Source organism: Mus pahari, chromosome 3 (assembly GCF_900095145.1).
Source record: "Mus pahari chromosome 3, PAHARI_EIJ_v1.1, whole genome shotgun sequence".
Lineage (NCBI taxonomy): Eukaryota > Metazoa > Chordata > Mammalia > Rodentia > Muridae > Mus > Mus pahari.
Genome location: NC_034592.1, coordinates 74,740,027 through 74,756,144, shown reverse-complemented (window position 1 = coordinate 74,756,144; position 16,118 = coordinate 74,740,027). Strand labels below are relative to the sequence as shown.

Here is a 16,118-nt window from a genome sequence, read left to right as displayed (position 1 = left end):
GTTCTGTGGGCTGTATCTTGTGTATTTGGACTTTTCTTTTTTCTCTTTTTGGTTAATATCGACCTATTAGTGAGTAGATACCATGCACGTCATTTTGGGTCTGAGTTACCTGCTCAGGATGATATTTTCTAGCTTGTCTATTTGCCTGCAAAACTCAGGATGTCCTCATTTCTAATAGCTGAGTAGTATTCCATTGTGTAAATGAACCACATTTTCTGTATACATTCCTCTGTCATGGTACATCTGGGTTGTTTCTAGCTTCTGGTTATCACAAATAAGGTCACTATGAACATAGTGGAACATGTGCCCTTTTGGCATGGTAGGACATCTCTTGGGTATATTCCCAAAGTGGTGTAACTGGGTCTTCAGGTAGATCTATTTCCAACTTTCTGAGGAACCTCCAGATTGATTTCCAGAGTGGTTGTACCAGTTTACAATCCCACCAGCAATGGAAGACTGTTCCTTTTTTTCCACATCCTCTCCAACATGTGCTGTCACGTGAGATTTTGATCTTAGGCATTCTGATTGGTATAGGGTGAAATCTCAGGGTCATTTTGATTTGCATTTCTCTGATCACTGAGGACTCTGAACTTTTTTTTTTTTTTTTTTTTTTAGGTGTTTCTCATTCATTCAAGATTCCTCTGTTGTGAATTCTTGGTTTAGTTCTATACCCCAGTTTTTGATTATGTTGTTTGGTTTTTTAGTGGTTAGCTTCTTGAGTTCTTTATATATTTTGGATATAGAAATAAACCAAGAATTCACAACTGAAGAATCTCAAATGGTTGAGAAGCACCTAAAGAAATGTTCAAAGTCCTTAGTGATCAGAGAAACGCAAATCAAATGACCCTGATATTCCACCTTACAGGAATCAGAATGACTAACATCAAAACCTCAATTAACAACACATGTTGGAGAGGATGTGGAGAATGGGAAACACTCCTCCATTGCTGGTGTGATTGCAAACTGGTACAACCACTCTGGAAATCAATCTGGAGGCTCCTCAGAAAGTTGAAAATAGATCTACCTGAAGACCCAGCTATACCACTTTGGGAATATACCCAAAAGGTGCCCTACCATGCCACAGGGGCACATGTATCAATAGGTTCATAGTGACCTCATTTGTGATAGCCAGAAGCTGGAAACAACCTAGATGTCCATTGACAGAAGAATGGATACAGAAAATGTGGTTTATTTATACAATGGAATACTACTCATCTATTAAGAACAAGGATATCCTGAGTTTTGCAGGCAAATGGGTGGAACTAGAAGATATCATCCTGAGTGAGGTAACTCAGAGCCCAAATAATGTGTTGGCTGTCGACTCACAGATAAGTGGATATTAGACAAAAATAAAGTACAGAATACCCAAGATACAGCCACAGAACTCAAAAAGTTCAGCAAGCTGAAAGGCCCAAGAGAGGATGCCTCATTTCCACTTGGGAGTAAGAAGAAACAGTCACAAGTGGGATGAGAGGGAGGGATCTGGGAAGGAAAGTCCCACTTGGGAAAGAAAAGAAAGCAATCACAAGTGGGGAGGGAAAGTTGGTTAGGGGGAGAGGGGAACCTTATCTGGTATTGGGTGAGGGAAAAGAACTGAAGCCCAGAGGGTCAGCAGAAGGAATGGAAACAGACAACCTGAGGAAATAGCATGTTTGGTGGTACCCTCCAGAATGCTCCAGAGACCTAGGAGGTGAGAGACTCTCAGGAGTCAAAGGGAGGAACCTTAGATGAAATGCTTCCTCCTCTTGAGTGTTTTAAACATTACCTGCCTTATTTAAGTATTTTACATCAACATTACCTCTTAAGTTTCTTAATTAATATGGTTGGAATTTTATTTTCTTATAAGCTTTTTTTTCAAATCAACTGGGCTATTAGCTACTCATTCTTGGCACAAATGAATGGTTTTACCTCTAGGGATTACTGAAAATAAGTCTATTCAAGAGAAATGATCTCATTTGAAGTTGTCCCAAATATTTTAATAATCTTGTCTATTTAAACAGGGATGCTGCAAAAGAGCTATGAACAGAATTGTGAATGTAAATGAAAAAGAAATTTCTTGATCGAATGACCTAAGAAGTCTCTGCTATTTAACTATTTATGTATCCTATCCTTTACTTTTTAAAAATTGCTTCTGACAGCCTGTCTGTGGAAGGTTTCAGCTTTCTGGGGTATTGCACATACAGAGACATATTTTTTTTTTTAAAAAGGAAAGCATTTTGTGGAGTGTCTATCTGAGTGATAGATCTTGAAGGCTTCTAGCTATAGTCAGGAGAAACCTTCACCAGTAATGCTTTGGTAATGTAAACCACTGAGTTATCTTGTTGAGTTCCTGGCTTATTTGTGATCCGCATGGATGCTGCAATACTCTATTAAAGTGAAGACCTTTTGGATGCCTTTAGTACAATTGACCCCAAAGAAAAAAAAATCATAAAATTAATTTTATGGTTGTGAATTTCTATTTAAACATGAACATACAAAGAGGATTGATAATATCTAATTATTAGGTAAACATTTTATACATGTACAATTAAAATATCTTTGTGTTTTATGAAGAATATTTTTAGAAGGTGACAATATCTACTTACTTTTAATAATAAGTTCTGAAATTATATTTAAAGATTTTTGTATTTAAGTTTTAAGTTGGATGCTCTTACATCACAGTAAAAACCTGAGGTAATTTGAAGTTTGGGGAAAATGTATTTTCTGCAGTTTCTTGGTGCTATTTCCTCATCTACTGAATGGTCATAGGCTGTCATCTGTGCTTTGAAGGCAAATAGATACAGAAGGAATTTGTAACATACCAGCAAAATAACCTTGAATTTTCTCAAATAAAAATAAGAAATATGTTGTGAGTTCATGTGACCACAAACAAAAATGTTAAGTAATGATTCCTGTTTACACTGTAATACAGTTGTTATTTAACTCATATATTCTCACAGGAATTATCTAAACTGAAAAAATTAAGATGCTAAACAAATTAATCATACTCTGTAAGTATATTTACTATCAGTGTCACATAATTATTTTTGGGGGGGTAAGGTTATGTTTCATTTTGCCGGAAATAAAACCGTTTATATTTTATAAGTGAGAATGATTTATGATTTTCAATTTATGAGAAACTTTGTCTTATGTGGTTTGTTAACAAGGATATTATCACAAAGGCTTTATGTGTACACAAAAATGTCTATTATATTTCAATCACATGATATATTTTAGGTGTATATTTTGAAATTGTCCAATGAATATGTTAGTACATGTAAATAGGGAAATCCATAAAAATATACATTATCTACCACAGACATTTGTTAGCTTTTTATCATGTAGCACTGTATTGGGTATTTAAAATCTTTATTTTGTTAGGTTATGTAAGGTATTTTCATGTAAGTATATGCTGCTATTGGAGCAGTTTCCCTCCTTCATGTTCCTACTCTCCTCTTCATCATCCTTGTCTCCCCTTCAAGCCCCATTTGTTTCCCTTCCACTCTTATGTCTTCTGGGATACATGATTTTATGTATCTACTGAAAGTCTCAAACTCATAAATGAGAGACAGTAAAAACTTTTTTTCCTTATGACAGTGAGTCAAATTGAGTGATGTGTTTATTTTCAGTTATATCTGTGTCTTGGCAAGTGATATAACTTTAATCCTCTTTATGATTGACAAAGTCCATTGCTGGGGAAAGTACTTTTTAAAATATAAGACTATATTGCAAAAATCACATGATTTTAGTAACTGGATTAAATTAGCAATTTTCTAGAATTGTGATAACAGAATTTCAAAATGAAAGATGGCATTTTATTCTTCTCTGTTTATAGAATCAATTATTTGATAATTTATATTATACATAAGTCTAGTCTAGTATAGCTTATATACTCTGTTTTTCTACTCTTTAAATAATCTCACTTGACACTACAAGATTTGGCTTGGTAAAAACCAATATTTATCAATATTGAACACACACAAAAAAAACTGTGTAGAAAGTAAAATGTAGAAGACCGAGTTGGACATGATATGCGATGCTCCCATGTTCTGTCACAGACATGCCTATAATACTTGGAAACGTAAAAAAAAGGCAGTGATGATGTAGTGACTCAGATAGAAGCAGAGATGTGAATGAGACATCTGTACGATGCATCCCACCTGCTTCTAAAGCAGTTCTGAATCTGCACATTTCTTTCTGTGATACCAAGTCCATGCAAATGGGATTTTTTTTTTTTTTTGCCTGCTAATAGTCTGAATATATTTCTTCACTGGTGAGTACTGATAGTAGTTTGTTTCTAATGTGTAAAATAAAATATAATAAAACAGATAATTTCTAAAATATATGACTTTAATCCCAATCGAGAAATTGTTTCATAATACACTATATGCTTAGTTTTGAAAACCTACACTACACTTATATTCTTACTTATATCTCATGATTTATTTGCAGTTGATTCTCACAGTGAAACATCCAAGAGTAGTAATCATAGCTAACCATGAGATGTCTGAAGTGCTGAGCCATGCTTTAGGCACTCCCTAGGAAAATAAGAACACTATTAGACTACTCTTGGATTGGGATAACTTGGAAGCCACTGTGGTACACATGGTGAATCAGAGGCAGAGGGAGACTTACTATGATGGTCAAGCTCAGGATGATGCCATCTGAATGCATCTAATGCTGCAACCAGGTGTGTGACTTCTATTCAAGTATTTCTCTGATTCTTTCTTGCTACACTCTATATAATATAATTAGGGTAATTTTGGTAACAGTAATTTTAAAAATCCATTTTACAATATCGGTATCATTCAGGAAGCCATGATAAATTTAGTAATATTGTATAAATGTGCAAAAAAATATTACAGCAGAAGAGATAGGGATAAGCTCATAAACAACAGCGTACAGATCATTAGAGTTTGCAAGACTGGGAAAGATTCTGAAATATGGTCTAATCCCGGTGTTTTAGGACACAAAGAGAAATATATGTTTCTAATTATGTTTAGAGAACGAACCCAGCCAAAACCTTCATGTACTGGTTTTGTGTTTTCTTTGAGTGTTCTGCTTTTGGTATTCTGGACAATGAATTCCTATGTGGGGACTCTCAGCATCCTTATCCTAAATGTTTAAAATAATTAAGACTAAATTAAATCTTGTTTAATCCTAAGATTAAAAAACACATTCCTACTATTAAATCTTTCTTTTTCTGTTTTCCCTCTGTCTCTCTGCATAGTTATTTCTGAGAATTCTGGAAAAAATATTATTTCTGCGGATGCAGGCTTTGTTAAGAGCCATGGTTTAGTTCAGGTAAAGTAAAAATAGTTTTGTAAATCCTGCTGATGTATATAATTATGTTACTAATTAGTATGTAAGCAAGAATGAAATGGAAATGGAACTAGTAAAATATGACAGCATTAGATGAAGCAACTCCTATAGGTTACAGGTAATAGTTTCTGGATAATATTTGCATTTTTTGGTATAATTGAAAAATCTCCTTAATTTTTTAGATTAAGTGAGACACATACATTAACTAAAATTATCTCATGAGGTGCAGTGTCTACATTGAAGAGTGCAATATGATAGGCTTGATGCAGATACTCAAGGACAAGTGCTAATGTGGGTACCACACAAGTTCAAATATTAAAATGTTTTTTCACAGATATTAACTTCTAAAAAGGCTGCTCTTTCTTAGTTGATAAGCTAAGGGTTTAATGGAACAACCAGTTTTCAAGTTTCTTTAGAAGAAACCTTTTCTATATTCATTTGGTGTATTAAGGCCAAGGTGTAATGTGTTTTAAATAACTGTTTATGGATAACAGAGTTATCTCTATCTGCATTTCTGTCTAGAGATCCACTGTTATTTTGATAACCTTAGCACTAAGAGATTTATTAACAGAAAACAAATGAAGATTGTTACACGCCTACTATTTGTTAACAACTGTAAAGACACTATATGCTCAATGACAGAATGGACTCATGATCCTGCTAACAGATCATAGGATGTCTTATTCTCCTGAGCTCTTTGTCTGAAAGAAGCCTGATAGATGAATAAATGGTCCAGAGCAACAATGTCACAGAATTTGTCCTGCTGGGCTTCACTCAGGATCCTGCTGGGCAAAAAGCATTATTTGTTATGTTTACACTGATGTACATTGCGACAATGGTGGGCAACCTGCTCATTGTAGGGACAGTGATTGCCAGCCCCTCTTTGGGCTCCCCAATGTACTTCTTCCTTGCCTCTCTGTCACTCATGGATGCTGTTTACTCCACGGCCATTTCACCCAAGTTGATTGTAGACTTGCTCCGTGAGAAAAAGACCATCTCCTTCAGAGCTTGCATAAGCCAGCTCTTTATAGAGCATTTGTTTGGTGGGGTTGACATTGTCATTCTGGTGGCAATGGCNTATGATCGCTATGTGGCCATCTGTAAGCCACTGCATTATTTGATCATCATGAATCGACGGGTATGTATTCTTTTCTTGGTGATGGCCTGGGTGGGAGGTTTTGCACATTCTTTGTTTCAAGTTCTCGCTGTATATAATCTTCCATTCTGCGGTCCCAATATCATTGACCACTTTGGCTGTGACATATACCCACTATTGCTACTTGCATGTACTGACACCTACTTCCTTGGCCTCACTGTCATTGCTAATGGTGGTGCCATGTGTATAGTCATCTTCATCTTACTCCTACTTTCTTATGCAATAATCCTAAGATCTCTCCAGAATCACAGTCAGGAAGGGAGGCGCAAAGCTCTGTCCACCTGCAGTTCCCATATCACTGTGGTTTTTCTCTTTTTTGTTCCCTGTATTTTCATGTATGTTAGACCTGTTTCTAGTTTTCCTATTGATAAATCCATCACTGTAATTTATACNNTTGTCACTCCCATGTTGAATCCTTTAATATATACCTTGAGGAATTCAGAGATGAAACATTCTATGGAAAAGCTCCTGCAGAAAATATTAAGTCCAAATAGAATAAAGCTTTCTTCTTGCTGTTCACATTACTAAGCATTAGGCAACAAGCCTGAATAAACCCTTGGTGTGTGAGTTTTTCCTTGAAGCTTCACACTCCCACTTGCTACTCTACAACTACTAGTATTATGAATGTAATTGTCAAATATTGTTATTTTTTGTCAAACTTTTGCAGGTAATATTGCTGCCTGCATATAATATCATTCATTCATTAGCTAATTGTTCAACCATTTTTGATAATTGCATATCATATTTTTAAATTTTCAATAAATTATTTTCTTTAATTTTTTCATATGTTTTGATTGTGTTTTCTTAGTGTACTATGTTTTTCAAGCTATGTCTCCTCTCTTCCCCTCTCATCCCACTTCATGTTCTCTGTCTCTGTCTCTTTCTGTCTCTGTTTGTCTGTCTGTCTGTCTCTTTCTTACTCTTTCTCCTTTCCCTCTTTACTATCTTATAACCATCCCCCAAAGAAAAACCACCAAAACAAATAAAATTGCAAACAAAATTAAACAAAAGTCTCTCCTTCTCCAACAATCCAAACCCATGGAGTTCATTTTCTGTTGGTCAACTTCTTTTATGCATGTAGCCTGTCCTGGATTTTGGATGACATATTCAGTGAGACTCCTCTTGAAAATACTGTTTTTCCCTCTTCCAGCTGTCATTAATTATAGATAGCTTCTTAGTAGGCATAGAACTTCGTGTTTATTTTCTCTTTTCAGCACCGGGACTTTTTTTTTTTTTTTTTTTTTAAGATTTATTTATTTATTATATGTAAGTACACTGTAGCTGTCTTCAGACACTCCAGAAAAGGGCGCCAGATCTTGTTACAGATGGTTATGAGCCACCAAGTGGTTGTTGGGATTTGAACTCAGGACCTTCAGAAGAGCAGACGGGTGCTCTTAACCACTGAGGCATCTCATCAGCCCCTCAGCACCGGGACTTTTGACTGGTCTGTATCTGTACAGATCTTGTGCATGCTTTCACAGTCTCTGTGAATTGGTATGTGCACCAGTGTGTGACAAACACTGTGTCCTGGAAGTCATACATTACCTTTGGCTTTTACATTCTCTCCACCCCCTCTTCTACATATATTCCTGAGCCGTGAAAGGAGGCATTAAATGAAGATATTACATTTAAGACAAATGTGATTTATTTTATCCTAAATGTTTTTTTAAATATAATTTATTAGGTGGAATTCGTTAGGTTTCTTATCAACTAATTCTGTATTTTTATATGTTTTACAAAATCTTTTCTTATGATAGTATTTTCTATACTGTTTTTTAAAATTTATTTTGATCAATATCTATTCTACATTAATTAAACTGCTTCAAATAATTCTCTCTAAACATTTTTTATTATTTTACTAAAATACTCATTATATGTGATGTACTTACATTGTTTTGAAATGTGTAACCATTATAGAGTGGTAAGGACATAATTTTCATTTTGTTATCTCTTATGTTATTTATTTCTCTGTGTTGAGAAAACCCTTTATCTATTTGCTGTGCTTTGTAAACTGAGGCATTTTTCTCATTATTTTAATAATTGTCCTTTTTGTTTGCCCTTAAAGTATTTCCCTGTTTGATGACATAGCATGTTCCATATTTTTTATGTTCATTTTCTTATGGGGCTCTTTCTAAACAATTTAATTCAGTAAATTTTCTTTTTGCATAATTATTACTTTATTACTAAGTACCATTGAAGCAGGCTTTGAAAAGCAACAAAATATCCCCCATTAAATAATTATATACAAACAATAGTTCCAAAATAGGAAGCTTTTTGTCAGATAGCTTGTTGAATGTGTAGGCAGTTTAGAGAAGTCCTGATGTCTTGATCTCATTAAATCTTTCTTTGGTGAAGAAGACAGATATCTTTCTGCAGTGATGGAGTCCTTCATTACCTTTGATCTCAGTTTGTTTTCATCATTTAGAAGTTTCATGGTTTTCCTTTGAGATTTTTAAAATTTGTATAATGTTAATTAAATGTGTGCTTTCTATCTTACATTTGCTAATGATTGTGACTAATAGTAATAAAGTTAAACCATGAATTCTGATACTTTATCAACAATTATTACATAATATGATGAAATTTTTGTTAATTCCTTAGATGTTATAGATTAAAAACATACCATCTGAAATAATTATTTTTGTTTCCACCAGTATGTATCTTATAATGTTTCTCCTCATTCTGCTGATGTATTAGTTATAATTGGACAGCAATTATCATCATTTGGAAGATACTACCTAAATTAGTCTTAGTTTGTTTCATGGAGGCAGTCAAAACCTGTTTGTACTAACAAGGCTTTGAGTTTATTTTAAATGGCTATAACTACCTCATAGGCCATTGAACTACACTCTGAGAAAAGAACCTCAGTAATTGCAGATGTACATGAGAAACTTCACTGAAGAAAAACCAGGTTAGGTTGCACACAACTGAATCTGTCTCAGTATATAGGGATTTAGCTATTGGTTACATGGAGCAAGCAGTCTTTCTAAATGTAATGCTGTTTCCCTTCATTAAATGTACTTATGGAACTTACACTGCTATAAGAACCAATGTTTGTGCTATCAATAATTGGGTATTTTGATAATATAAGATTTATATTATAGTGTTTAAAAATACCTGAATAACAATGATATAAAAATTATTTGGAAAGAATTACTGAGTGAAGTTTTTATACTCATACAGATTTAAAATTACTTTCTTTTCTATACTGAAAAGTCAAACACCCCCTTGTTGCATAAAAGATAACCCTATGCTTAAACTATACTATGGACCCCACCAGAAAAATCTTAGTTATTTTTATTAAAATGAGAGATTTACAAAAGTCCAAGTAACATATAAAGTCAAATCTATTAGAATTACACCAGAATTCTCAACTGTGATTGTCAAAGCCAGAATGTCCAGGATAGACATCATGCAGACCTGAAGAGAACACAAATGCCAGCCTAGGCTACTATGTCCAACAAATTTTCAATTATCATAGATAAAGAAACCCAAATATTCCATGACAGAACATATATATATATATATATATATATATATATATNTGTGTGTGTGTGTGTGTGTGTGTGTGTCTGTGTGTGTCTGTGTGTGTCTGTGTGTGTCTGTGTGTGTCTGTGTGTGTGTCTGTGTGTGTTACATACATATATCTGGAGAAAGTATCATTATCAAATGTAGCAACAATTTTGAAGAAGTTATGTATCAGAGGAGAAATTTAAATGTGTAAATGTTTAGACCTAGTAGCAAAGAATATTGAACACTTAAACCAATCCCATGATAAAAATGTTAAAAAATGATTAAAAAAAAAAAAAAAAAAAAAGATGAGATTGCCTTGTCCATAAGTGTGGGAAGCAGGTGTGACCAAGCCCCAGTGATCCCTGTTTACCAAGAACCTGAGCCTGCTCACTTGGGAGATCCTGTGCTGTCCGCCTGATGAGTCACTGGCCTATCACCATGTGCCCTGGCTGAACTCTGATTGGATCCAGGAGAAGGGGGAGGGATTAGGTCAGAGGACTGATGAAAAACAAAAACAGGATGTGCCCTGGGGGGAGAAAGGAAAGGCTGTTTGAGAAAGCTGTTTGAGAAAGAAGTTTGAGAAACCTTCCTTGGTGTTTGTGTCTTTTTTTTTTTTTTGTCTCTGCCGGTCGGAGTTCGGGGTTTGAGGCACATAAGAAGGTTTTGGAAGTAACATAGTCTCACCTCTGGACAGACCTTTACTGATGTGATAACTGGTGCTCTACCTGAGCACCCTGGAATTTGACTGCCCTATGAGAAAGTACTTGTCACCCTGGGTCTAAATAGACAGCAGATGGACTCAGTGGATTCCATAGAATTGTCATTTCCATCATACCATAAATGAGAGGCAATAAGAAATGTTTGAGGCTCTACATACTATGCAGGTACAAACCAACAGATACAGAACTTGCTCAGCCTATATGACATGCCACAGAAAAATACACAGTCAATACATCACGGAATACTCAAGTAATATTTTTTCTCTTATTTATAATTATTTTATTTATTTACATTCCAGCCACTGCTGATTCCTCGGTCCTCCTCATCCCACATTTCTTCATCCTATTCATCTTGCCCCTTGTCTCAGAGAGGGTGCTCCCCCTCTCCCCTGGCCCAGCAGGATCTCCCTTCCCTAGAGCCTCAAGTCTCTTGAGGATTAAGACCATCTAAGATCACTGAGAACAGACCAGGCTGTCCTCGGATATGTATAAGCCAGGGGCCTCGAACCAACATGTACATGCTGCATGGTTGGTGGCTCTATCTCTGGGAGATCGCAGGGGTCCAGGTTAGTTGAGACTGCTGGTCTTCCTATGAGTCACCCTCCTCCTCAGCTTCTTCCAGCCCTTCCCTAATTCAAGCACAGGGGTGCCCAGCTTCTGTCCATTGGTTGGGTGTAAGTATCTACATCTGACTCTTTCAGCTGCATGTTAGGCCTCTTAGAGGGCAGACATGCTAGGCTCCTGTCTGTAAGTACACCATAGGATCAATAATAGTGCCAGGCCTTGGAGCCTCCCCTTGAGCTAGATTCCAATTTCAGCCAGTCACTGGATTTCCTTTCCCCCAGTCTCTTCTCCATTTTTTTCTACAGTTCTTTTATACAGGAACAATTCTGGGTCAGAGGTTTTGACTGTGGGATGGCAACTCCATCACCTTGCACGAAGCTCAAGTCCAAGTGGAACAAGGACTTCAACATAAAACAATATACACTGAATCTAATAAAAAGAGAAACTGGGAAAAAGCCTTCAAGTCATTGGCATGGGGTTGGGGACAGATTTCCTAAACAGAACTCCAATGGTTCAGGCTCTGAGATCAAGAATTGATAACTGGGACCTCATGAAACTGAAAAGCTTCTGTAAGGCAAGAACATAGCCAATAAGACAAATCTGCAACCTACAGATTGGGAAAAAAATCTTCACTAACCCTATATCCAATAGAGGGTTAATAGCTAAAAAATACGTTAATCATACCAATCCATGAGCATAGGAGACCTTTCCATCTTCTGGGGTCCTCTTCAATTTCTTTCTCCAGGATTTGAATTTCTTGTCATACAGATCTTTCACTTGCTTGGTAAGAGTTACACCAAGGTATTTTATACAATTAGTGGCTGTTTTGAAGGATGTTGCTTCCCTAATTTCTTTCTCAGTCTGTTTTTCATCTGTGTATAGCAAGGTTAATGATTTGTTTGAGTTCATTTTATATCCTGCTACTTGCTGAAGATGTTTACAAGCTGTATCAGTTCTATGGTTTAGTTATGTATACTATCATATCACCTGCAAGTACAGATACTTTGATTTCTTCCTTTCCAATTTGTATCCCCTTGATCTCCTTTACTTGTCTAAGTGCTTTAGCTAAATAAAACAAAATGGAGTATTTTTTAAAACAGAACAGAAAAACAGTAAAATCTTGGGCAATATAGCAAGAGATAATAATTAGAGAAAAGGGTGGAATCTAAAAAGTATAATGCTCAAAATCAAATATTTATGGCATATGCTACAGTTTTAGCAACAGAATGGAAATGTCCACTGGAAGGCACTCTAGGACAAGTAATTACTAAATGGGAATAAATATTCTTGGAGCTGGAAAAGTAACTTGTTATCTTTTACTGAAAGGACACGTCAATGATGGCAGCATAATATAGAAAACGTGCTTAAATTTTTCTATGATTCCAAGTAGAATGAGTGTGTACATGACATTGGACATGGATGAAAAATTATTGAAATGACTTACTATTAAAGAAAACCATAGGAAAAAGGAGATAGTATTTGCAAGCTTCAAAATTAAAATTAAACACAGGTCTGTTTCCTATCATGTCCAGCTATACTCTGAGAGTAAGAAAAGTCGACTAAATAATTATCTCAAGTTTTGTATGTATGACACTGTCAAGATTTTAGAATATCTACAAATACATACTTCTACAATATTTATGTCTCTCTTTCTCTCCATCTCTCACTCACTCTATCTATCTATCTATCTATCTATCTATCTATCTATCTATCTATCTATCTATCTATCTATCATCTCTATGCATATCATATAGTCATTCTAGTAGTGATATATAGCCAAAGTTACTGGAGTCTATATTTCAAGGAGACTGTGGTAGTTTGAATATGCTTGGTCTAGGGAGTAGCTATTTGAAGGTGTAGCCTTGTTAGAAGAAGTGTGTCACTATGGTGGGCTTTGAGCCTCTGTCTAGTGCAGAAGAGTCAGTCTTCTAGCAACCTTCAGATGAAGATGTAGAACTCTAAGCTCCTCCTTCACCATGCCTGCCTAGATGCTACCATGCTCCCATCTTGATGATAATGGACTGAACCTCTGAATCTGTAAGCCAGACCCAGTTAAGTGTTGTCCTTATTAGAGTTGCCTTGGTCATAGTGTCTATTCACAGCAGTGAAACCCTAACTAACACAGAGACATTATTTAGGTGTTTTATGCAGCATGTTCAGAATAGCTAAGCATAGAATTAATCTAGGCATTAACAGATATTTGAGGTAAACTATATGATATACCCAGAACATAGCCCATATTAATACAAAATTGAATGTAATTTGTGGCAACATTAGTGGAATCAGTGCATATAATATCAAATAAAATAACAGTCAAAAATGGCTGGCTCTTAATGTTAATGCTAAAGTTTTGTACCTGAAAACTCTGAGTTAATTTTCTTATTTATACAATTGCAACAGGTCAAGGAAATGATGAAATTGACAAATTACTAAAAGGGATGTGTTAGAAGCCTCAACATTTCATGAAAAACATATTAACAGGACTGGTTTCAAGAAAAAAAGTTCTATTACTTGGCAACAATCCAAAGAAATAATAAAAATTTCCTATGTGTTCTATATATAATTAAATTCTATTATCTGCTGGTAGTAATTCTATGTGTACCAAAAGAAATGACATCTGGCAGATGGACATGTTCCATTTGCAGAATTTCAATAACAAAGGTATGCTTACCATACCATTGACATGTACTTAGGGTTTCAATGGGCAACTGCTTTAAGTTCTGAAAAGGCAGATTGTGTAATTACACACTTGTTAGAAATAATGGAAATTATAATATCTGTGCAAATTAAAACTGATAATGCTCCTGCAAAACAAAGAACAAAAACCAACCAAACAAAAAAAGATGAAATTGACAAATTACTAATAGTGAATGTGTAAGAAGCCTCAACATTTCATGAAAAAGGACTGGTTTCAAGAAAAAAAAATTCTATCACTTGGCTACAAGCCAAAGAAATAATAAAAAAATGTCTTATCATTGAAAGTAAAAATCTTGATCAATGAAATACAAGTGAAGACAAAGAAATGAACCCACACTCCTATGGACACTTGATTGACGACACAGAATACAAAACCATACAGTACAAAAAAGAAAGCATTTTAATTAATTAATTAATCAATTTCTTTAACTATTTATTTATTTATTTATTTATTTATTTATTTATTTATTTATTTATTTTCGAGACAGGGTTTCTCTGTATAGCCCTGGCTGTCCTAGAACTCATTCTATAGACCAGGCTGGCCTCGAACTCAGAAATCCACCTGCCTCTGCCTCCCAAGTGCTGGGTTTAAAGGCATGAGCCACCACTGCCCGGCAAAAGAAAGCGTTTTAAACAAATGGTGCTGGTCTAATTGGTGGTCTGCATGTAGAAGAATGCAAATTGATCCATATTTATCACCTGTACGAAGCTGAAGTCCAAGAGGATCAAGGACCTCCACATAATAGCAAATATTCAGAATCTAATAGAAGAGAAAAATGCTAGAGAGAATTGAACTAACTGGCATAGGGAGAAATTTCCTGAACAAAACACCAATGGCTCTGGCTCTAAGATCAACAATTGACAAATGGGATCTTATGAAACTGTGCCCCATTTTTAAAAATTGGGTTATTTGGTTTGTTGGAGCTTAATTTCTTGAGTTCGTCATGTATTTTGGATATTACTCGGTCAGTTGTAGGGTTCATGAAAGTCTTTTCCCAGTCTGTAGGTAGAGCCACCTGTGGCCACACTAACTGGGTTCCTGAGTGGGAGGCAGGAGCTATATGGGAGAAAACAGTGAGAGAAATAATGGAGGACAAGACATATTTTTTTTCTGATCAAGGCCCCAAACTTTACTAAGAGTCTGTTCTTATATAGGGGAGAGGTCCATTCCCTGCAGATCTACTCTTGAAGCCTGTTGCCAGCCTGTAGGTGATCTGCTGGATGCTGTCTCTGGAATATCTCAAGGGCCTCAGCAGGTAGCAGTGTCTTGGAGAAGAGCAGCTGCAGGTGACAGAACAATAGAGTCAACTAGGTTGGAAGGCTCCACTCCAGGTGGTCTCATGCTCAGTGGCAGCAAAGTCTGAATAAACCTGCTTCAAGGCTGGGGGGCGGCTACAAGTAGGTTGTCATTTTGTCATGTTAATAGTGACGTTTGACTTACAGAAACTTTTCAGTTTCATGAGGTTCCATTTTTTAAATTGTTGATTTTGGGTCTAAGCCTTTGCTATTCTAGTCAGAATATTGTCTCTTCTACCAATGTGTTCAAAGCTCTTCCCCACTTTCCCTTCTATTAGGTTTAATGTGTCCCCTTTCTGTTGAGGATCTACTCCAATATTCTTGGACTTGAGTTTTGTGCAGGTTCAAAATATGGATCTATTTGCATTCTTCTACATGCAGACATCCAGTCAGACAAGCACTATTTGTTGAAGGTGCTTTCTCTTTTTCATTGTATAGTTTTGGATTCTTTGTTAAAAATCAAGTGTTATAGATGTGTCAGTTTATTTCTGGTTCTTTGATTATATTCTATTGATCAAACTGTCTGTTTCTGTACCAATGCTATGTAGTTTGTATAATTATTGCTCTATAGTAAAACTTGAGGTCTTGGATGTGATTTCTCCAGATGTTCTTTTCTTGTTCAGGATCATTTTGTCTTTCTGGGCTTTTTGTTTTTCCATATAAAGTTTAGGGTTGCTCTTTTAAGGTCTGTAAAAAGTTGTGTTGGAATTTTGATGGGGATTGCATTAAATCTGGAGATTGGTTTTGGTAAGATAGTCATTTTTACTATGTTAATCCTACTGATCCATGAGCATAGGAGATCTTTCCATCTTCTGATATCTTCTTCAATTTGTTTCTTCAAGGATGTGAAGTTCTTGTTGTAAAGATCTTTT

The 16,118-nt window shown here is 35.6% G+C and overlaps 1 protein-coding gene across 1 annotated transcript; it reads left to right on the top strand.

Annotated features, from left to right (window-relative positions):
• Positions 1–6,028: 6,028 nt before the first annotated feature.
• Positions 6,029–6,985, top strand: LOC110318620 (olfactory receptor 4A5-like). The gene has a single exon (XM_021193797.1). It carries the CDS (start codon positions 6,029–6,031, stop codon positions 6,983–6,985), a length of 957 nt encoding a protein of 318 aa, XP_021049456.1.
• The last annotated feature ends 9,133 nt before the right edge of the window (positions 6,986–16,118 follow it).